Source organism: Diadema antillarum, unplaced genomic scaffold (assembly GCF_040938485.1).
Source record: "Diadema antillarum isolate AM-2024a unplaced genomic scaffold, OU_Dant_1.0 seq00000877_RagTag, whole genome shotgun sequence".
Taxonomy (NCBI): domain Eukaryota; kingdom Metazoa; phylum Echinodermata; class Echinoidea; order Diadematoida; family Diadematidae; genus Diadema; species Diadema antillarum.
In genome coordinates, this window is record NW_027271741.1 from 225,398 (window position 1) to 249,286 (window position 23,889).

General features: G+C 37.8%; 1 protein-coding gene across 9 annotated transcripts in view; it reads right to left on the minus strand.

The window, feature by feature from the left end:
• The window catches only part of LOC139740744 (actin-binding LIM protein 1-like), a 223,497-nt gene that overhangs the window by 35,810 nt on the left and 163,798 nt on the right, over positions 1–23,889 (minus strand). For 7 of the 9 annotated variants that reach the window (XM_071651314.1, XM_071651313.1, XM_071651315.1 and 4 more), the window contains exons 3-5: positions 20,464–20,647; positions 17,394–17,486; positions 942–1,105 (exon numbers count right to left, since the gene is read on the minus strand). In XM_071651314.1, the coding sequence (XP_071507415.1) occupies positions 942–1,105; positions 17,394–17,486; positions 20,464–20,647 (441 nt within the window). Of the gene's footprint in view, positions 1–941; positions 1,106–17,393; positions 17,487–20,463; positions 20,648–21,763; positions 22,507–23,889 lie in introns of those variants that run through there. The other 2 variants (XM_071651320.1, XM_071651317.1) reach the window with 2 other exon arrangements.

The following is a 23,889-nucleotide window of genomic DNA, read 5'->3' on the forward strand; positions in this document are numbered from 1 at the left end:
AGAAGGAGAGATTGAGGGGAACAGCGAGAGCGAAGGCCCCAAAGATTGGGGAAAACAGTGGGATATAAACAGGGCTATGATACAAATTGAGATAAATGGCATGCAAGCCTTGGATACACACAGGCCGAGGACACAAGCATGAGAGAATGTTGGGGATATGCTAAGTGATAGAAGGTATACATTCGCGATATTCGTGCGTCAGAAACAGTAGCCGATCGAGAAAGCGAGGTGAGGTGATTAGAATGACGAAGAGAAGAGCAGGTTGGGCAAATAGTAATCAAGGGAAGTACATCAGGAGATATAATGTGACATAAACAGTCCCAAAACAAACAGTCACATGAAAAACAGAACACAAAACCTGTCATCAACAATTCACCAACCCTACTCCACAAACTTCTATACCAGCTTGCTTTCATGTAGGATCCATTATGTTCCTCTTGTTTTCACTTGCTTTATTACCTTATGATATATCACAAATTGTATGATTATGTTTATGAGTTATTTTTCTTCTCATACGATGTCACAATTATATGTTAATTATATTCTAACAAATCTTTCCGTATTTTGAAAAATATCACAAATAACCACATGAATTGGGTAGAAATTATAACTGAATTCAAACTTGCTAGACATGTTTAGAGACAGTGACTATAAGCCAAATTCCAATTAAAAGCTTTTATCATTTTTTTTCTAGGAAAACTGCATTGAGGCCCCCCCCCCCAAAAAAAAAAAAATTTGCATTAGTAAATAAGTGTGATTCACATGGAATTTTCTACTTAATTATTTAAGTGAAGGTTTTATCAGCTACACAATTTTGGCTGATGTCTTTTCCATTTTCTTTTAAGAAATTGGCAACAAAATGTCTTGGTGTGTTACAAGCTATAACCGGCTGAAATGGGGGAATATTCAGAGTGATAAAAGTGGGTGAAAACCGGTCTTACTGATTGCTGAGGAAGAGGAGGATCGCGCCTTCTCCGGTAGCACCCCATTGGCCCGCGGCACGTCTCCGTTTCTCTTGTCGTGCGACGAACCCGGCTCATTGCAGGAGTCACACATGACGTCTTTCCCATCGTACGTCACCTTCTCGCCCGGCGGGAGTGGCGTCCTGCAGACAGACAAGAGCACAAGTGTGGAAATATTTGCCAAAAAATGAAGCAATATAACGTGATTCACATAAAAATATAGTTTTGCAACAAATGCTAAGAGGTGGTCAGTTTACAGTGAGAAAGTAGGTATCTGAAAGCAAAGTTTGGTAAAAAAGTGTCCTTTCGGGAAAAATAAAATGTCATTAGTATGGGTCAAAATTGTTTAATAAGTTTTAGGAACTAGGCACGACCTTCAGCTATGAAAGGGACATAGCTGGATATACATGTATCTGCAACCATGTTTGGAAAATCTATATGGATAGTATATGAAGACAAATCTATATCAAACCTTTCAAAGAACAGGAATTAATAAAAGTAATAATAATTGACAAGGAATCTTAAGTTATGGATAACCAATGTTGGAGAATCTTTCAAGTTCCACCGACTGATTTCAATTCAGACCTACATTCAGTGCTAAATGTCAACTTAGGAATTTTTATGCCTAATGCATACAGCTCCATACGGCTATCAGTTTCTATATTCAGGAAATATACATAACTCTGCACAAGTGTGGGTGGTATGCTGAAATGGGTGAGTAAGAATTAATTTGTGATTGGTTGACATTCAAAATTATTATAACTTTACATACAGCTGTTCTGTAAATCTGCAACATCATGCAGATCTTACATGCATGTCCAATGTTGTAATCAAAACTTGAAATACATTGAAATGAGTGTGAACTGCAGCTGTTTTCTTTGGATATTGTTAGATTATTCTGCATAATAAATTCCATCTGATCTATCCAATACACAGCAAAAAGACATCTAACATCTCTTAATAAGCTGTTACACTGTCACAAACATTAGCCTTTTGAAAATCAACAAATTATCTGTAACTGCAAACAAATGAACATTTTGTATAGTCATGACAGTAAGCTAAAAGTAATGCTCAAAACCGTGATATGAATCAGCCATTCTTACATGACCACACTATTAATCATTAAGATGTGACTGACATGACCACATTATTAATCATTAAGATGTAACTGTACATTGTATATGCCACATATTTAGTGAGTCTACTCTTTTACAAATCAGAACTTCTCAACAATTTGGCGAGTGGTTAGATCCGCATTCATGGCTATGACTTAGGCTGACTACTAATAAACTGCATTATCATGGGCACACCTTGTTCATGTTGTACATGTATGTGTGCATGTTGTATTCATGTCAGCAGTTAATATATATATATTTGTGTGTGTGTGTGTGCCTTGTTGAGTATGTGAATAGCACCAGACTAAAAAAAAAATTCATGAAAATAAACCCCCAAAATATTTGGCATATACAGTAGTTTATTGTCTGAGGTAAGCTGGCATAAACACACAGAATATCTTCAACATTCCTTTTCACAAAACATGCATTGAAGACCAACAGCACACACTTATAAATATGCATATAGTCAGGGCTGCACACTGGCGCCGGTCCGACGGTCAAAGACCGGTAAAAGTCACTGTCGGACCGGTAACTTTTCAGGAAATCCACAAGTTACCGGTCCGACATGACCAGTAAAAAAAAAAGCATTGGTGGGGTCAGTAGAAAGGAAAAGAGCAGCCCCGATCAGGGAGAAACAGAATGCAAGATATCGCACTGTTCAACAAGTTTTACGCAAGTTTTCGTTTATGTCTACCGGTGCAATTTGTACAGTAAACGTAGTTTTGAGCACTAGCAGTCGACCAGTTACATTCGCGCTCGCTTGCGCATTTGGCGCTGCTCACGCACTGCCATGCCATGCAATGCAATGCATGCAAAGCAAACGATGCAAAGCATGTACAGTGTAACTGCTTCTTGTTTGCTTGCGATCGGCGGTCATGCCAGACAAGAAGCATTGAAAGAAGCGCACGCATTTCTGGGTCATTTTACTCACGATTTTTTAACGCAAGATCGATCCGCAGCAGCGTGGCAGTTATGTTAGAACTAATTTACTTGTGTCGATTTTTAGAAAAAGTAAAAACACATTCGATATTCAGCGATACAGTAAATGGATCTGATTGCGTTTATTTTCATTTTGCACAGTCATTTCACAAATTAATATTTTCATTCGCTCAGAATGTTCTCATAACGAAGATAGGCGCAAAAAGGATCACGAAATCGGCCCTTCCGTGTACTTTTTAAGAACGCATGCACAAAATGTAAAGAGATAATACTAGGGAGAAAAAAAAATCATGAAATCATGGCAGTCCCGCTTACATATTTCAGGTAGAAATCGCCCCAAAAAGGATCATGAATTCGACCGGCCGCGTCGTATCTTCCAAAAGATTATGTACGAAATGCGAAGAGATTATAGAGGAGAAAAAGAAAAAAAAGATAAAGGACACATTTTGGTGAGTGCATCATAAACGATTACAGCCGAATAACAATTCATGAAATCAACGCAATCCCGTTGAAATTTGAGGAAATAATAGGCGCAAAAAAAAAAAAAAGGATCTTGAATTGAGTCCTGCATGCCGTCTTGGTTATCAAAAACGCATACACAAATGCGACGAGATTATCGGGAGAAAAATAAAAAAGACATTTTTACCCTTCTGGTGCGTGTATTACAAAAGATTACATCCGAAGTAATTCATGAAATCGCCACAATCCCGCTGATATTTGAGGTAGAAATAGGCGCAAAAAGGATCGTGAATTCGGCCGTGTCGTATATCTTGTAGATAAGAACGCACGTACGAAATGGGAAAAGATTAGCGGGAGAAAAATAAAGGACACATTTTCACCCCTTTTGGCGCTTGCATCATATAAATTACAGCAGAATAGTAATTCATGAAAATTTCGCAATCCCGTTGGAATTTGAGTAAACAATACTAGGCGCAAAAAGAATATCGAATTCGGCCCTGCCTGCAATGCATAATTTGAAAACGCCAAATACGAAGAAATTATTGGGAGAAAAATAAAGAACGCATTTTCAACCCTTCTGGTGAATGTATCACAAAAGATTACAGCCAAAATAATTAATGACATATCGCAATCCCGCTGATATTTGATGTAGAAATAGGCGCTAAAAGGACCGTGAATTCGGTCGTATAGGCATGTACGCAATGCGAAGTGATTATTGGGTGAAAAATGCAGCACACATTTTCAACCCCTTTTGGCCCGTGCATCATAAAGATTATAGAGCCGAGTGATAATTCATAAAATCATCTCAATCCCGTTAAAGTTTGAGGAAACGATAGGCGCAAAAGAATCATGATTTTTGGCCGTGTCGTGTATCTTTTAAGAACGCATTTACAAAATGCGAAGAGTTTATCGGGGAAAAATAAAGGACACATTTTCAACCCCTTCTGGCGCGTGTATCATAAAAGATTGCATCCGAAGTCATACATGAACTCATCGCAATCCCGCTGATATTTGAGGTAGAAATAGGCGCAAAAAGTATCATGAATTCGGCCATGTGGTGCATCTTTCTAAGAACGCACTTACGAAATTCGAAGAGTTTGTCGGGAAAAAATAAGGGACACATTTTCAACCTCTCTTGGCGCTTGCATCAGAAAATATTACAGCCGAAGTAATTTATGAAATCGTCACAATCCCGCTAATATTTGAGGTGGAAATGGGCGCAAAAAGGATCGCGAATTCGGCCCTGCATGTCGTGTACCTTTCAAGAACGCATGCACAAATGCGAATAGATTATCGGGAGAAAAATAAAGAACCCCTTGTAGCGCGTGCATCATAAAGATTACGGCCGAATAATAATTCATGAAATCATCGCAATCCCGTTGAAGTTTCAGGAAACAACAGGCGCAAAAAAGAATCATGATTTTTGGCCGTGTCGTATATCTGTTTAGAACGCATTACGAAATGCGAAGAGTTTATCCGGGAAAAATAAAGGACACATTTTCAACCCATTTTGGCGCGTTTATCATAAAAGATTACTGCCGAAGTTATTCATGAAATCATCGCAATCCCGCTGATATTTGAGGTAGAAATAGGCGCAAAAATGATCGTGAATTCGGCAGTGTCGTAGAACGCATGTACGGAATGCGAAGAGATAATGGGGAGAAAAATAAAGAACGCATTTTCAACCATTCTTGCCGGTGCGTGCATCACAAAAAGTTACATCCGAAGTTATAAGTGAAATCGCCACAATTCCGCTGATATTTGAGGTAGAAATAGGCGCAAAAAGTATCATGAATTCGGCCATGTGGTGCATCTTTCTAAGAACGCACTTACGAAATTCGAAGAGTTTGTCGGGAAAAAATAAAGGACACATTTTCAACCTCTCTTGGCGCTTGCATCAGAAAATATTACAGCCGAAGTAATTTATGAAATCGTCACAATCCCGCTAATATTTGAGGTGGAAATGGGCGCAAAAAGGATCGCGAATTCGGCCCTGCATGTCGTGTACCTTTCAAGAACGCATGCACAAATGCGAATAGATTATCGGGAGAAAAATAAAGAACCCCTTGTAGCGCGTGCATCAGAAAATATCACAGCTAAAATAATTCATTATATCGTCGCAATCCAACTGACCACCAAGAGCAGGTTACGCAGCAAGTTCGTGTGCCGATGTTTAGAAAAAGTCACAAACGCATTTGATACAATCTGATTTTGTTCATTTTTTACACTGTAATTCACAAACAAACATTCTATTTTTTCCTCTCTTTTTTTATTTTTTTGTGCAATAAATATCGCAAGTTTAAAAAAAGAATATTAATCTGTAAAATGTACATGGGGGGGGGTACGTCCATAAAAAACAAGAAAATAAGTTTGCAAGTCATTTAATGTTTTTTTAGGTTGTTGTTGTTGACCGGTAAATTTTCTGTTCGGACCGGCAAAAAATGGTAAAACGGGGCATTTACCGGTCCGACAGAGACAGGCTGGACCGGCAGAAAAAATGGGTTAGTGTGCAGCCCTGATATAGTACTTCACAAACATTGCCAATATTAGCTTGTGTTAGCCATCTAGAAATTCTCTTGACAACTAAACTTGTAAAGACCAGATCATGCACAGAATAGTATACAAAGGATGAGAATAACACACTTTGCATATACTGTATGTTCATGAACTGGAAAGGATATATAGTTTATACCTTCAAGGGATGGTATAGTTTTTGTTGAGATGGAGAATTCACATTTGAACTATTTTGTGAGATAATTAGAAACCACTTATGAAATAGTAAAGAGCATACAATTCCGAGAGGAAATCAATATCTATTTGATGAAAATCAGTTTTGAAATGGCTGAGATATCCAAAAACAAAGTGAAACAAAGTGGTCTTAATAAAAGGTGGGTCCCACCTATTAATTACGATTGCTTTGTTTTTGGATATCTCAACCATTTCAAAACCAATTTTCACGAAATAAACTTTGAATTGCTCTTAAAATTTCATACTCTTTCACTTTTTATATAAGGAGTTTCTCATTTTCTCACAAAAAAGTTAACATTTGAATTCCCAATCTCAACCAAAATTAGTCCATCCCTTTAAGCTTTGTTCCAGTTTGGGTGAAATGCATAAACCCAGCCCAGTATCTATGTGAAATCCTTCAAGTCTCTTCGAAGGAGAGGGACATAAATGGTTGTGAACAGACACTTCTTTTAAAACTTTGATGTACAAAAATAAAATGAGCCTCTTAAAGATACACACTGAGGACAATCTAACATAATAACACCTAACAACAACTGACCTTAATAACATGATTATGTGCTATGACTATTCCTTGATTACCACACTAAGCTTTTAGTTTGAGGGTGCAGACTATTCACGTGTTGAGAAAGAGAGAGGCATTCACTCTGTTGGAAGTTTGTGAAACTTGTGCTCTTCTACTTCTGAACTGATAGCCCTTTTCTCCCTTTTTTCTTTTTCATTTACTTTATTTGATCCTAAAAGAGAAGAGAACTAACGATTCGTCTGTGGTTAAAACGATTCCCCCTTCTCCTGTTCCGGCGCCAAGGGAAATTTCACAGATGTCCACAATGCAGTAACCATGCTGAATTTCTTCCATTTACACAGCAAATGCTGCAGAGACCTTAAAAAGGAAAAAAAAATCAGGGCAGGGTAAATGTCGCCCTCTCGTGAGTATTTAATACCAGAAGACAAAACAAATGGCCCACTCGCTAGGGCGGGGAATGTTGACACAACAGACGAGACATCGATCGTTCCGACGGACGGACGAGAGATGAAATCTAAATTGTGCCTGCTGATGTACGTGAAAGTCAAGGCTTGGGTGAAGGGGACCTGGTTACAATTTGCCAGAGGACTTGGAGACTATTACTATGGTAACCGGAGGGTGGGCCATTGCCTCTTCAAGAGACCATGACCGCAATCGGTTCGGCTTCGATTGATGTTCAAATAGTAGAGCCTTCATATCTGGTGCCAAAATCTTCATCTGGCAATATGCGGCACTGCATCATCTAACCCTGCATCTAAGAATGATACATCCCCATCAAATATTCAGCACTTCAAACCCATGGCAGTTGAAAATACCAAAACTTTACACCTTTTGTGTACAGAAAATGTCTTCATGTTTTAACCCTAAATGTCTTTTTCAGTTAAATCTCTCATAGAAATAATTTCTGAGCAGACTACTAGTAGATGACATGCTTTCAATCTGTTCCCTTCAAGATTTTGAAACCCCCATAGACTATGCAGGGAACCAACAAGCCTACCATAGGCAAAGACTTTAATCTGACAACTCAATTAATCCATTCTGTGCTAATGAGACGAATGTGCACAGATTTCACACAACATACCTATGGATGGGTAAATAATGTGACACACAAAGAGTTAAAATAATGTCAAGAAGATAGAATAGACCAGCAAAAAATTTTCACAATTACAAATTCTGTTCATATCTTACAGAGATCACAACACTGGTATCATCTCCTCAACTTTCACGAACGAGTGAGTTACGACGCTATTTATGTGAAAAAGGTCTAAGCCAGGAGATTAATCTAAATGTACACATCATGATATTTTTTTTTTTGTTATCTGATCCTTGATTGACTGCAGCATTTGAATTTAAACTCAATATGACAATCATGTGCAATTTTTGAGAATAAATCTGAACATGTGATTCAAAGAGCTCAGAAGTGCTGCTTGAAAGATATTCCAAATATGTACCAAAGCTATAAAAGAATCAAATTTGCAATTCATATTTCACTCTGTGATTTTTCAATATGCATGATGATCCCAAAATATAAATGCATTTTGAATAGCATAGCAATTCTGCAATCTACATGTACGTGTAAATGATAAATGATTACTCCGCTGTTATATGGGACAGTGTAGTACAAAATGCATGAAACTATTTGTAAGATGATTTAATTTCATTACAAAGAGATCATGTTATTATCGAGCACATCTGGTATGGGAAATATGATTTACTATTATTTTTTTTTTGGTAGCTTTCACATTCTATCACAATGTAGAAGAAGTAAAGAGCATCACCTATGAGACACACAAGGCATACAGAAAGAGCAAATCACTTGGATTGACTTGTCTGTATCATAGACACCCAATCAACTTAGAGGAGGTTTAGACCAACACAATCATCTGACACATAGACGGCCACTTTCAGATAGGAAAGAATAATAAAAGTGGGGAGAATTAGACCAATTGATATGTCCGGTGTCATCGATACCCATCCCTGGGGTGCGCAACGGGGATGTGGGATCACCACTGATGCCAATCTTTTGTGCAAACAACCTGTCTGGGCGCAGACCACCGCTGGACGTGGAATGCAAATACCACAGGGTCATTCTCGAACTTTCTTTTCTCTGTTCTGCTTCCCGGAGAGACAAATTTGCCCTTCATGTTTCCCCTGGATTGAAGTGCCTGGTATTTGATCTTCACATATTCCCCTCACTCGTGTTTTCATACTCGACATGTTGGAGCGATTCCAAATTACATGGACGGTCTCGATCTCTATCTCTCCCCTGCTGTTGCCACACAACACCTATAAAATGCATGATTTGATCAACAGTGGGACACTTTAAGCAGCTGATCTAGGAGGAGAGCTATTCTAGGAGGAGATCTCACACTTGTGTCTTAATTATCTAAACTATTTTTGCTAATGTCACAAGTTAAAAGTGTCCCATGACACCTCATAGACAACCCCACAGCAGTGAGCAAGTACAGTATACCTTTTTCATTAATCCTCCATGAAACATTGCACTTACGGGATGCCATAAAAAGGAACTAATGATAAACTTTCTTTTTCTGTTTTGACTGCCTCAGCTCATCTACAACCCCCACCCCCTTTAACCCCAATGTCCTACTTTTAAAACAAGAAACAAACAAAAGTCTGCTTGTTCTTGAAATGCAATTACTGTAAATGGCAGAAATATTTGTGGAACATTAATTTTTGTGGATTTCTTGCTGCTTTTGGCAAGTGTGAATTCTAAAACTTCACAATTTTCTATGCACACTTTGAACAGGTTTTGTGAACCCAGTTAATGTGGACACAGTACCCTTCAAAAACAAACTATAATAATAATAATAATAATAATAATAATAATAATAATAATAATAATAATAATAATAATAATAATAATAATAATAATAATAATAATATTATTATCATTATTAATTATCATTATTATTATCATTATTATTATCATTATCATCATCATCATCAATATGTGCTCTTCCCTAAGATTTTGAATCATGCAATCTAATAACAGAACGACCCTGGGATACAGCTGCGGGAGAACTGTTGGAACGCTTCCCTAAATTAACCAAAAGCAGTCTATCCCGCACAGCTATTTCTTTCGTCTGTTGTACAGTTTTCCTTTTCACTGCAGCACCGTTATTTCTATCCCAGAAGGGATTTAATTCAGTTGACACCTTTTTGAGTTGATGATGCTGGAAAATGTGCACATGTGTGGCCTTAATATCAATCAAGAAATGCATGATTTAATGACAAAAAGTCACTATGGCAGGAATTCAAATTTGTTCTGTGAATGAGAAGAGGCAAATTTTACACCTCAAGAGCCCATATTCAGATGCAACATATTTTGCAACTAAATAACAGCAAAAGAAATGATTGATACTTTTGCAACAGACAAGTGCGAATGGTCTTGTGTCACACTTTAAATCTTAACTCCGCACATACCAGTTAGAGATATCACTTTACAAACACATAAATGAAATACTTATGAAGTAATGAATATATGACTTTTAAATTGTTTCGGTCATTCAGCCATTCATTCACAAATTTATGTTATCATGAATCAATATGTTATCATGAATCAACAAGGCAGAATAGGTGGATTCAGGTAAGAGATAAACTTCAAACCATCATGATCATATGTGAGCAGTCCTTCATTGTCACTTTTACTATCTTGATGGAACATTCTTCTTTGCAATGCAAAAATATTGTGGATAGGCCTGTATGGTAGTGTTAAATTCATAATCTCTCAAATTCACGCAATCCTGGCTGTATGTGGCCTTCAATCTGTCATGGTGTGGACAGCCAGATCGACTGGACGACTTGTGGAGACCCGACAGGGAGTGAACTCCAACGTTAAGCCGGGTCCAAGGGTTGATTGATGCGTCGGGCTCGGGTCCTGCTTGATTGAACACTCACACGCGCGTGAGACAACCGCGCCAATTTTGGCGTTGACTTTTGACGCCGTCCCTCGCCCACAATCGCATCACACCCGAGCATGATTGATTTCCTGTGGTTGTGTAAGTGTGCGTATGAGGGGGGATGTATTTATCTATCTCATGATCTCGATTTTGGTTTGCGTTTGTCTATCCCTCCAAAAGACAAATATAAGGAAAGGGAAGAGAGAGATAGAGGAAAGGCCCCATATGATTGGTCAAGACGAGCGACAATAGTAGAAGGAACAGGGGAGATGGGTCATGCATAAAAGGGGATCTGACCCAAAAAGTGACAATAGCCACCAACCCTGGGGGTAGTGTTTAACAAACTGCCTCCACCATTCAGGGGAATTTTTTTTTTCTCCACAATGTTTGCCGCAATCTGCTTGGTTGTCATCTTGTCTTTACTCTTTGTCCCAAACTCTGCCTGAGTTGTGCTCTCTTTTATTCGAACTCTGCTCGAGTATTTTTAGCACGTACCATTGTGTCCCAGTCGATAGATCTACAATTGTATTTACTTTAGCTCTCAGTCAGTGCGATCAATGGAAAAAGAGTCATGTTCATTATTCAGACTTTTCAATGATATGAATGATATTTTCAAACAAATCTGGACAAAAAAAGCAGTATCACCGCAGCAGCTGGCATTAGGACAATGCGAATGTATGGTCCTACCTTCAATGATAACATCAAAACACAGTGGGAGGGATCTAAGCAAACCAACTATCATTATCATGAATAGTATCTTACTCAATAAGAAATAATCATACAAATAGAGACAACAACCAATGAGTTTGCAGACAGGAAGAATTCTTAGTAACAGTCTGATCTGATCTGAGAGACGCTACCACATTTTGATATTGCTGGGAAAGCAGCAAAGGAAGATTGAATTATGAAATTACAAAAACTGTCTTCCCCTAAGCCTTGCAGTTGATCACCTGAAGTAAAAGTGCAAAATCATTCATCTATCCATCACAAAGGCTTGGTCTCCTTTTACAATGACTTTACAACATCACCCAGTTATTCAAGCAAAGTTTACAGAGATAAGCTACATCGGTACATTATCTGCACAAAATCTCCTGTTCAAAAAATTGAAGTTACTGGTTTTCATCTACGGCACAATGGGTACTGGTTTCTGCCCCCCCCCCCAAAAAAAAAAACAACAACAACAACATCAACAACAACAACAACTAACAACAACAACCTCTATTATCATCAAGTTATTCTTAGCAGCATTAACAAGAATAAAGTCAGCTTTTTAAGGAGAGCGCTATTAAAAGAGAGGGAAATAAGAAAGGAAGAATCAGGAAGAGGAGAGTAATAAATACAGGTAACATTTGCAGGTACAAAGTGTGTGCATTCGACTATTTAAAGCATCGATACTGCACACACAAGAGTGTCATCTCGAAAACCAAACTTAAGTGGTGAAAGACAAAAGAAAATGCGAGCTCTAATTAAACGACCTCTCCTATCCATCACCCCATTGTGTCTATGCCTGTGCACGTACTCTTAATAGTCTGGCCTAATTCGACTCGCATCGTCTTGACAACACACCTCTCGTCACATCTAGACACACAGTTTGAAGGAGTTCGTAATTAAAAATCTCAAGATAATCCAATCCAGGTGGGATTTCGGCGACTGAGTGCTGTGGCTTCTTTCAAGACCAATTTGTGCTCTTCTTGAACATCAGATTTTTTTCTTTCTCAATTCCTTGAAGTGAAAAGAAATTGAGAGACAAAGTGTCTTCATTCACTGCTCACAGAAATATTTTATTTGAAGTCTCTCCTCTGAATTTATGATTAAAGTTTAACCCGTTGAGGACGGACTGATTTTGCTACAACACGCATTTCCCATAGACACTTGCCAGAGTATACTCGGGACTCATCAACGGTTAAAAAATACAAGGAGTAGATTAAAAAAATTCTTGGATTGAATTTAAGAAATTCTCAGGCTGTGTAGGCAGACTATTACTGGCTGCAAAATTCAGTTTGAGCCTTTATGTATTTAAGTCCTGACCTTATTTCTTCTGTTATTGAAGTAGAAGACTGCACCAAGGATTGGAAACTGATAAACCCATTGAGGATGAACTGATTTTGCTAGAACACACATTTCCCATAGACATCTACGCAAGTATGCTTTGGATTAGTCTTCGATGGCTTTAAAACCACCAAAGAGCTGTCATCTTAAACTTCACTGCACATTGAATCTCAGTTTCTCATCAACTGTAGTATAACTATAGTTCTTATGGCGAGTGCTTCCTTAAAGTACAAGTTCACCTTCATAGACATGTGGGTTTTGTGAATACAGCAATATTAGTAAAACATATCAGTGAAAGTTTCAGGAAAGATGGACAATCATTCAAAAGTTAAAAATTTTTGAAGTTTCTGCTCAGTTACGGCTAGATGAGAAGACTACGCTTAAGATGTCACATGTGTACAACGATATAGACAAAGAATAAAGAAAATTCAAAATATTTCAACTTTTCTTGCACTTCTCTCTTTCAGAAAGCAGGGGAAAGCAGGGGAAATAATATCACCCTTAACATACGTCAGTAACAAGTCGAAGAAATGTGCATTTTATTCAAAAAGTAAAGTTTTGTGAAATTCTCTCATTATTTTCCTTATATCGATGTACGCATGTGACATCATACACAGTGGTAGTCTTCTCATCCAGCAGTGACTACGCAGATACTTCAAAAATTCATAACTTTTGAACGGATTGTCTGATTTTCCCCAAACTTTCACTGATGTGTTCTACTAACATTGTTGCCTTCACTCAATCCACATGTATATGAAGGTGGACTTGTCCTTTAAGTTGGCATGCAATATAAATGAAATCTATAGAAAATGATTAAGTCTGCCTGTAAAATGATCACAGAATCCCCAGAATCCTGACAATTCTTTTTCTTGTATTATGTCACGCTCTAATACAAACTATATAGAGCAGAAAGGAAATTCAATCTACCATGCACACAGCAACAAAGACACACACAAAAAAATCCTGTAATGCTTGCTATCCAACTATTCACTATTTTGATTTTTTCTTTCTTTCTAGCATACATGCTGATATGCAGCCTTTTCTTTTTACCCCTATGGAACCCCATAGTAAATACACCAGTTTTCAATGGGCCAATTGCTAATGAATTAACTTTCATGGCTATATTTCCCCTGTACCTAATAACATGCTATTTAATTCACCTATTCCTAATTCATACAATTCAATAGTTGGAATTCTGCTTCCAGACATTACTGTAATTCTTGCTCATGTAGACAAGCCTCAGTGCAACTTTCTGGTTCTAAGGAATGACCTTCATTCTACAAGTATGCATCTAATTTTACATAATTACTAAACTGGTAAGTTTTTTTTCCTCTTTCAAATTTTCAAATAAATTCCAACATTCTTTTAAATAATGAACTACTGAAATTGTCAAGTTTCTACTTTCCTGTCAAGTTTCAGCATAAAATTCACGTAGTATTTCAAAAAGGAACCTATCCATTGTACCATAATTTTCCATACTTAATCCTACGGCTGTAAGTTTATTCAAAATTGATACATAACAAAAATGAACAGATTCAACTATGGCATTCAACATTTTTGAAATATTACATCATTACACATTCCAACCGCTAAAGTCAAGGAACGAAAACCAAAAACCAAAAAACCTCGTCACAAACAGGTTTGCACGACATAAGAAGTAATGCCATACTAGAAGTTCAATGCTCATGTACCACAGCTATGAATACCCTAATGGTTAATCATTAACGCAGTAGCTGCCACATACAGCCACGTACATCTTGTTATCATACACAATCTACAAGCTTGTCATCATAAAACTATGCAAGGATACACTCTGTCACAACTCGAGGTATGTTGCAACAGAAAAAAATATTTACAAAGCGATAAGAAATGAGCGGGTCAGTATTTTGTAGAATGCACATCCTTTTATGGCGCAGTGAACACAGTGTTTGCACTGTGCTACATGTTTTCAAAAATGGTTTCTCAGATCCTTACTCGATCTCCTACCCATGACAGGATTTTGAAACACACAATAGTTGAGAACTTCTTGACAGGATTCCACAGGGATTATAAAGGGCTAGCCATAGACCCAAGCCTCCATGAAGATAATAGAACTGCCACAGTGATATAATACTTTATGCGCAAGCACGTTTTAGTGGGGGAAAACATGCTCCACTCTAAATACTAGATTGCTAAGTCACAGCAAACCATGATTGTAATACATAAAGTGTATTGAAAATACAGAAGAATATTGATAAATTGTATACATTTTAACCTCTTTAAATGTGGGTAGATAATCTTAAGGAAAAATAAGGGTTTACAACATAAGACTCTTCTATATATCTTCTTCCTGACAATACATATTATCATACTGTTTGATGATGTTTGCAATATCTGACAACCTTATGATGGTCTTAAGCATTCTCCTACCCCTCACAACCAATACCCCCCCCCCCCCACTGTCACCACCACCACACCCATAAATTTCCACTGAAATTCACATATTCTGCTGGATTAAAGATGATTCAGGGATAAATTCAGGCAAAACTACAAAACTATTTATCTAAATATGTCAAATATCTTTCTTGATACATCACCAACATTCTTTTCCACACTATGGGGGCCCCAAAAGCAGGCACAGAATTGTAACACCGTGCACAGACAATATCCTTCCTGAAAAGATTGCCTTAATCCATTGTTATCCCTCAACAAAAAGGAAACAGATTTGTGGTTTTGCTGATGGGGCGAGGACAAACAAACAAAAAGGGCAAGAATAGATGTCAGTTCACTGGAATTAGACTACCAAGTGAGGCCAGAATGCTTCCTGTCATTACAAATAATTGCTGCATCATATTATAATCAGTCAAAGCTATTTATTCACCTACAAAAAGTAGGATTTGTAGAAAGTACATGGCTGGACAAAGAAACTTTGGCACTAAAAATCACAGGTATACATTGTACGCTACAATCAAAATTTGATTTTTGGATTGAAACCACAGTGAAATCTTGAGAAACTTATGAAAAATACACAAATGCTTACTTTCACTTTCTTTTTACTATCACATGAGGACATATCGCTGAAATGACATCCATGCCTTTGAAGATGAAAATGATGACTTTTTGGAGACATTTACCTCCAGAAAGACAATGAAATGGAAGAAAATTGGTGCATCACATTCCAGTGAAAGGTGGCTGGAGACAAGTATTAGATATGAGATACGTTTAGATCTGTGGGGCCACTTCAAAGAAGTCTATCCTCATTTAAAGGCTCTTTCATTTACTTAATATCACTTGTGTTTCTTGAACTGATTGGGTTTTTTTTCCCCCTGATCTTATTGGGAAATAAAGACCAATACAAATTCAAAATTTAAATTCAAGTTCCAAATTTGAATTAAAAAATCAAATTCTCATTGAAATTCAAAGTTCACAAAGTCAAAATTAAAATTCATATCGAACTTCATATTCAAGGAAAACTGGATTGACTGATATATAGAGAGACAAATGGGAGGAATTAGATGAGAAAGATTGATTTAAGACATCCAATTTGTGCAGGAAAAAATATGGTGAGCCTGACGAATCACTACCAATTTAAGGGAACTGGTGCAGGGTAATTTGTCAGCCTATTTTCAAGTTGTAACACATTTAACTGGAGGCCCTGGAAATTCATGTTCACTGCATTCATCTTATCAAGCCATCCTTCCAACAACAACAATAACAACAAAGATGCAACAAGGGTATTTTTACAATAAGTATTCAAGCATAGAAAACAATATGTGACTCCATCTGTTTTCTTTCAAATGCTGAGAGCAGTTTGCCCTATTTTGAATTTCAAGTTAAAATTTTTACAAATTCAACTGGAAGTAAAATCAAAACTTACTTTTCCAACCTTAGGAAGGACAAATAAATGAAATGGCTGGCATGTAGAAAAAAAAATACTGGTATAATATATTTGAGAAAGTAGTGTATAAAATCTTTTGGGAAGCTGCCACATTTTAGAGGCAAAAGATTAAGATTTGGATCATTGGATAACATGCAGAATAACAGAATTTTCCTGATGATATTCCCAATCAGGCATGTAGAAAGGGTATTACTCTTTACAATTCCCCCAAAACAACAATGACTTTGTGATGGATGGGGTAGCCTGGAGCAAAAATCACCCACTAAAACGTGATGCAAATTGAAATGTCATTCCACAAGATACTTGATCATTTACCACAACAATGATGGAAATGAAGCATGTTATTTGTCACAAGGAAATGAATTTACTGCCAAGCAACACAAGAGCTGGACAATAGCAAAGAAAAAAGAAATGATATGATCTTTCTACGACACTCATTTACAAATGTATATTGACATTAAAATGGCATTTTGCCTATTCTTGTTCATAATACATTACTCTTGACAAGAAATCACATTGTCAAGAAATCCATTCCAAATTCACACTCTATTCCAAATCAGTTTATTACTGACTGGAACAACAAAACAATAAAACTTGGCACACACACAAACACACACAAACACACACAATTTGAATAAGTAAGCTCAAGATATGTTGAGTTAAACAGTCACCTCAAGTTCAGGCATGTAAAACTGCACGTACAAAAAGAAAAAGGTCAGTGTATCATTTAAATGAAGTGAATGTGAATGGAAAGCGCTATAAAGGTTATGTTTTCGTTGCAGCTGCTTTCTGAATGTTTACCCCGACGATTCGGCGAAGAGTTGACAGCGGAGACAGAGGTAGGCATTGGTGGATGGGTCGTAGGAGACGTCCTCTCCCCCTAAAAAGGCATGCCTGTAGATTGGTGTTAGTGTTAGTGTTTACATTAGCTTGGTCGGTTGTTTGGTTAATGATGTTGGTCATGGTGGGTGGATGATTTTTTTGGTTAAGTTGATGTTGGTGTTAGTGTTAACATCATCATGGGTGATGCCAGTGACATTTGTCGGTTGGTAGCAATAGGGTGGAAATTGGTTTTAGTTTTAGTGTTGGTGTTAGCATCAGTTCATTTTGGTGGTTTAATCATTTTGCATTGAACAATGGTAAGTCAGCCAATTTATGGTTCACATACACAATCGTATGTTGTGCAAAACAGCACAAAACAAAGCAAACATGTATAACACCATGTGTAACACAAGACGCACAATTGTTCCATTTATGATACAGTGATGTTTCATCACGCAGCAACACACATAAGGTACATAACATGACATGAATATATATATGTGGGGATGCAGAGCAGCACATCACAGGAAGGAAATATACTCATGAATGAAGTAAGGTGGGGAAGGTAAGGGTGTGTCAACATCAGCAAACAAAGATGCAATTAAAGAAATAAAACAGGAGAGGGTGAAAAGAAATGGAAATAAAATTAACTTCAACAAAAAAGTAAATCAAGTAAAGGGAGACAAGGGAAAATGAAAGGGGAGAACTCGTACTGATAATTGGTGTCAAACCGTGATGCTGCTCATGCCTCCACTTTTGAGAAAACCCTAAGGAATATCTGAATTATGATCTGATGATTGCATTCTCTGGTATCATCTTCCACCAGAGGTGGGTATTCCTTGTCACTTAAGAAACTATTGGATTAGTCATCATTGGTCAATGAACTCTCATGAACTCAGGGAGTTGATAATCAATTTTGTGCAGTAACATGCAATTTTTGTGTGCATGGTTTCATGAAGTGTTTAACTGATTTTAAGATCTGGTGAATAAAACTCTCAATCTTGAGTATTTTGTCTGTGTTGAGTGATCAGGACTTACTGCAACCACAATATGAAGACCAAATACCCACACTGCCATTGCATTTTTCTGGACATGAATATCAATTAACAAGTTATTTGGCAGCAAGTGAACATTTACTATTAAACATATATGACTTTGGAGGAAGATGAAGGCTGATATCTTCATTCCATAATTCAGAACTGAGAATGTTCTGTCTCAAATTACTCCTCAAATAATCAAATTTTGTTATGTTGAGAATAACAGCAGTAGAACAGAACAATACACTGTTTCTTCAGCCTGTGAATGTGTTTTTAAAGTTAAAAATGTTATCAAATAGCCTCCCAAAAACCATTTATCATGCTCCTGTCTGACTTGGGAACTATTACCCTCAAGTCAATCTCATCGGGGTCAAACCTCGGAGGAGAGGTACATATGTCTGAAGCTATCTAAATATAGCAAATATTGCCTTGATGTCTTCCAAGGTTTTTGTCCCAAAACTCACATTTCTACACATGTGGTAAGAACATGTGATATGGGGTGCTGTTCAGATACATCATCATGGATCACTTGACCTACATACCTGCCATAACATGCATATTTTGTTCTATCAAAATGATGATGGGGAAAAAAGTAAAGTTCCATGTAGGGTGTATGGCATCTTGAAAGTGCTCAGATCAGATTTCTGCCGCAAATACGAGAAAAGTACAGTGATTCCGTTTCGCATCTTTGCCCTAGTTGGAGGGATTTTGGACATTTGAGGGCATTCAACCCTCCTGTTCAAGTTCCAACTTCATACATCTGTCGATAGCACTTCAACCATGTCAAAACTCGGGTACTGTGAACATGCACGATTTGCCCTTTGGGTAAACTAGACACTGGGGCACAGAAAAATGCCTATCCCTTTTGAGCTCGGGATTAGGATTGTTTTTTTGTTTTTTATCTCTCATATATTTGTTTGTTTGTTTGTTTGTTTGTTTGTTTGTTTGTTTCTTACAGAAGGGTGGGAAAAGGTGGAGTATCTATATTTCTCAACAAACTTGGCATTAGCAGATAGCACCTTCTTCTAGACATCTTGTCTGCAGCCACAACAGAATTCAGAAATCAGCTTAGATGCACTGATATGTGAAAGCCTCCCTTACTTGATTTATGGACATGAAATGTCTTGGTTTATAAATACATGTAATGCTATGTTGGAAAATGGGACTGATTGTATTATAAAGTGCGATAAAGTACAGACGACAAAGGGTTAAACTTGTGTGTCCTGACCAAGTATATCACCAAAAAAAAAAAATAGATAAATACTTTGACAGACTTATTGACGACCAAGAGAGAGGTAATGGAAATGGATAATTTTGACTTAATGACAAGTGATTAGTTAGGCTGGTGTTGTGGTGTTGAATCTTTTTCACTGACTATTGCAGATGACTTTTAATTCCAATATGGGAGTTTGACAGATGACACACCTTATGCTAGTCTGAGATATTTGCTTTATGAAGAGAATAACTGCACTGATGAAATGAACTACAAGAAAGATGGGAAAAGTAGCCCAAAGTAACCTTTCCTTAATTGTAACATGAGCAGATGCACTAAATAAGTTAGGCTGAAACCGCCACCTTGCAAAACATGATGCTTGCTGCTTTAATAGAGACATTCACATACATAGGGAATACACCATTGATAGTATCTCCTTCACCACAGATACACCCTCAAAACTCAAACACCTTCTACAAGACCATACTAGATCATTCAATCATATTCTTCTTGGCCACCACCTCTGATGACCAGAGAAATTAATTTCGATTTTGTTTCAATTCATCAGGTAAATTCATAGGATACTTAAAGACAAAAGGAGTCTGTGATTTATATGCAGACAAAAGAAAAGAGTATTTGCGGTAGGTAATCTGCTACTATAAAAGAGCATACCACACATCATTTCAAGGATTGGTGAAATTGCAGCAAACAGGGGAGTGAATAACAACAACAACTGTCACATGAGACAATCAGTTTTCTTTGGTGAGAAAAATTGGATGAGGATGAGGTGGAGTCTTACCCGCATCTTACGCAGACGAAGCAGTATTTGTGGTAGGTGTTGCCCAGCGCCGTGACAACCTCCCCTTCCAGATACTCCCCACACGCCTTGCACTTGGTGCCGTAGTTCTCCTGGTAGTCGCTGGCGCAGTAGTACTTGCCATTCTTGATGAAGAACCCTCCTTGGCCTAGTCCAGCAGAACATACTGCATGTTCAGAAAACAAACAAAACAAATAGAATTCAGAGATGGTGTTTCTATTGAAGAATATCCTCAAATAATAAGGGGGAGGGAAGGGGAGGTGGATGTTCATGGTGAGGGAAGAGGGTGGGCATGCAACCCTCCACCATTCCTCGAGATATCCTGATTACCAAGATGGTGTCATTTATTGACCCCCAATTTAAAACTGATCATCAACAATGGAATCACCTTTTCTTATTCTAGCTCACTTACAAGAGAGCAAGAACTGATATTATCCTGCTGTCATTATATTGGGACTACTTTATAGCACAGTAGATAGACAAAAAAAAAATGTTTGAATCTTGACTTACTCCAAAATACAATGCTGAATATCTAATTATACAGCCATACTAAGACCTTGTCATGTCCCTTATATAATTATTTCAGATTACTAAAGTAATTTAGAAGAGAGATCCCTAACACTTGTCAATGTAATGATATAAACCTTTCAGACGGGATATCTTGACATAACTGCTTTACAGTCTTACAGTCTCCGGTGTAGCTTTTGATTCCTCTCTTCTTCCTTCTTGTGAATATATACCTGTGTCTTGTGCATGATACACAATGAGAATAGCAGTGCAGTGGGGAAAAACACGCAAAAAAAAACTTCCTCCTTTTTCTTGCTTGCATAGCCCTGATGGTTGAATAACTCCAGGAAAATAAACATAATGTATACTTGGAAGGGAGGGGGGGGGGGGAGAAAGAAATACATGATCTAGTTTTTATTCCACTTCAGATATGATTGCCATTTTCCCACTCTTTTGTCCAGAATATGCATTTTATAATGCATGTTGAGTGTTCATGAGAGGGTGAAAGAGAAGTATGATGAAAAGAATACTGAATATATTCTTAAACACGCATAAGCTACACCCTCCAAATTGTGCGAGTCAAAACGAGGAACATTTAACAAACTTCTTTCCGCACAATGCACTGCAACATTTGAAGAAACACCTTCAGATTTTTATCTGCACACTACTACAACATTAAGCTCCACATACGGGAATAACAAAATTGTGGCTTCGGGCCTGTACAAAGCCATGGGGTAAAGTACGATCTCCCGCTCGAATCCCCGAGATATCTCACCATCATCGTCTTCAAAGACGCTGTCACTGTCCGTCCCATTCCCTGGGTCCACATACACAAAGAATCCATTGCGCCTACACACAACTGCCATTTTCACATCACAGCTGCCCCCTTGTATAGTCCTCTTATTCCTCCAAGTAGTACCTGGACCAATGGATGTTCCAACTAATCTCTAACGGCCACGCTTTCAAATTCTGTTCCTCGGGAAGAAGAGGGATATCTCTTTTTTAGACCCCTGTTTGTTTCCTTTTCACCAGGACCCCTTCTTTAAGGTGTTTTCTTCTCTTTCAGTCTGCGAGTATTTCAAGGACTGTTAGCTGAGACTTTTGTTGGCTGACATAACAAGGCTACTCAAGCATGAAAACCCAAGTAATTGCTACCAATCAACAATGGTCCTGGCCATTTCAGTTCTCCATGGAAAGAGCCGGCTGTATTCTACATGTGGGTTTTTCCGGTAGCTAGTCACCACCAAACCTCAAAATGGCTTTGACAATGGAGCGTAAATTTGGACAAGTGCATTAAGCGCAGTCATCACGTTAAACTATGAAGTGTTGACTGTTGAGTTTGGGTAACAACACAGCCGACCATTAAGTGACGGGGCGTAGGGTATAAAGTCCAGGTAGTTTATCTGCTTGTAATCATCGGGAATGGAATGCCAACTATGCATCACCTGCTCCGATCACCTCAAAGATAAAGAATTCTTGAGGCTTCTTGTGTGTTGTCTTTTTGTAAACGGACCTAATGATGCTGCAGGCAATTTCTCATCGCTATTGTTGCAATAAGAAATGCAAACAGGCATACATACATTCTATCAGGTATTAATCCCCTCGCTTGGAAGAGTTGCACAATAATTTCAGTACGTTTGTCAGATAATGCCATGCTTGCCTTTTGCTGTTCTAATATAAAATCTGTTCAGAGACATTCAACTAGCATTTCAATCTATCAGGGAAGTGAGACAAACGTTCATGTGGTGATTTTCATTTCAGTTGGTTATGTAAAGGGTTCTATCTAATATTAAACTGTCAGGAGAAGTACAGTTACAAATAAATGTGCCAACATTTTGCCCCATGGACTATCAGTCCTACAACTATCTGTATGAATCAGTCTGATATTTACCATAGATAATAATGTGATAGTGTGTATGATGTATATAAGTATTAAAAACAAACGGATTACTCACTTAACAGACTTGCATGGAATGCTACTAAGAGCAGTGTTAAATGGCAATGGCACAGATCTGTACACATTGGAAGTACAGATATTTTACTCTCAGTCAAAACTGTCTTTCTGATCTGAAATTTTGCGGTTTGGAGATTTAGAAAATGAAATGACGACAGACATGAGTAAAAGGAATAGCTATGTATGGATTATATTTCAATTGGTTAAATTACGTTGTGTGTGGATCAATCAAAGTCCAAACAAAAGTAAGTAAAGAGATGGATAAACAGGTGCCAGGGAGCATTGCTTTACAACCTGCACTTGAGAACTTCACCACATCACTCACATTCACATAATATCTTTGGTATCAAAATCGTTACAATTTTCCTCAAGCTGAACTATCAAAAAAAAAAAAAAAAATCATAAATGGGCTGTAGCCAGCACCAGCATCACTTGACATAAGGGAACTGACTCCTTTACTTTCTGAGACTGGATGTTGAAGGCTCTCGTGCACGTGCATATACCTGGGGTCAACCGCGTTCATTCCCACCTTAATCCACTTAAGAGTTCACTTTTTACAGTGCGATGCAAAAATCTATTTCATTTGCCCACTGTTCACATCATATGGCAAAATGCTGGGGATAAATTGCTTTGAAATTCCTGGCTGGGCATGCTTAACCCATTGTAGACAAGTTCCGAGTAAACTCGAGCAGGTGTCTATGGGATATGCGTGTTGTAGCATAATCAAACCGTCCTCAACGGGTTAAACAGTGACTGGAGCAAGACCCTGGGCACCCGAGTGTGGCCAGTTGCATTATGGGATTTGAAAAAAAAAAAATGATGGTCTCTCTGCATGTCATTCACATACGCTGCATGGAAAAATTATTGCAAGAGTTACAAAAAAAACCCACTAAGATTTAAGCTGTATCAATTTTCACATCGCAATGTCTATTGCAAGAGTGGACAAT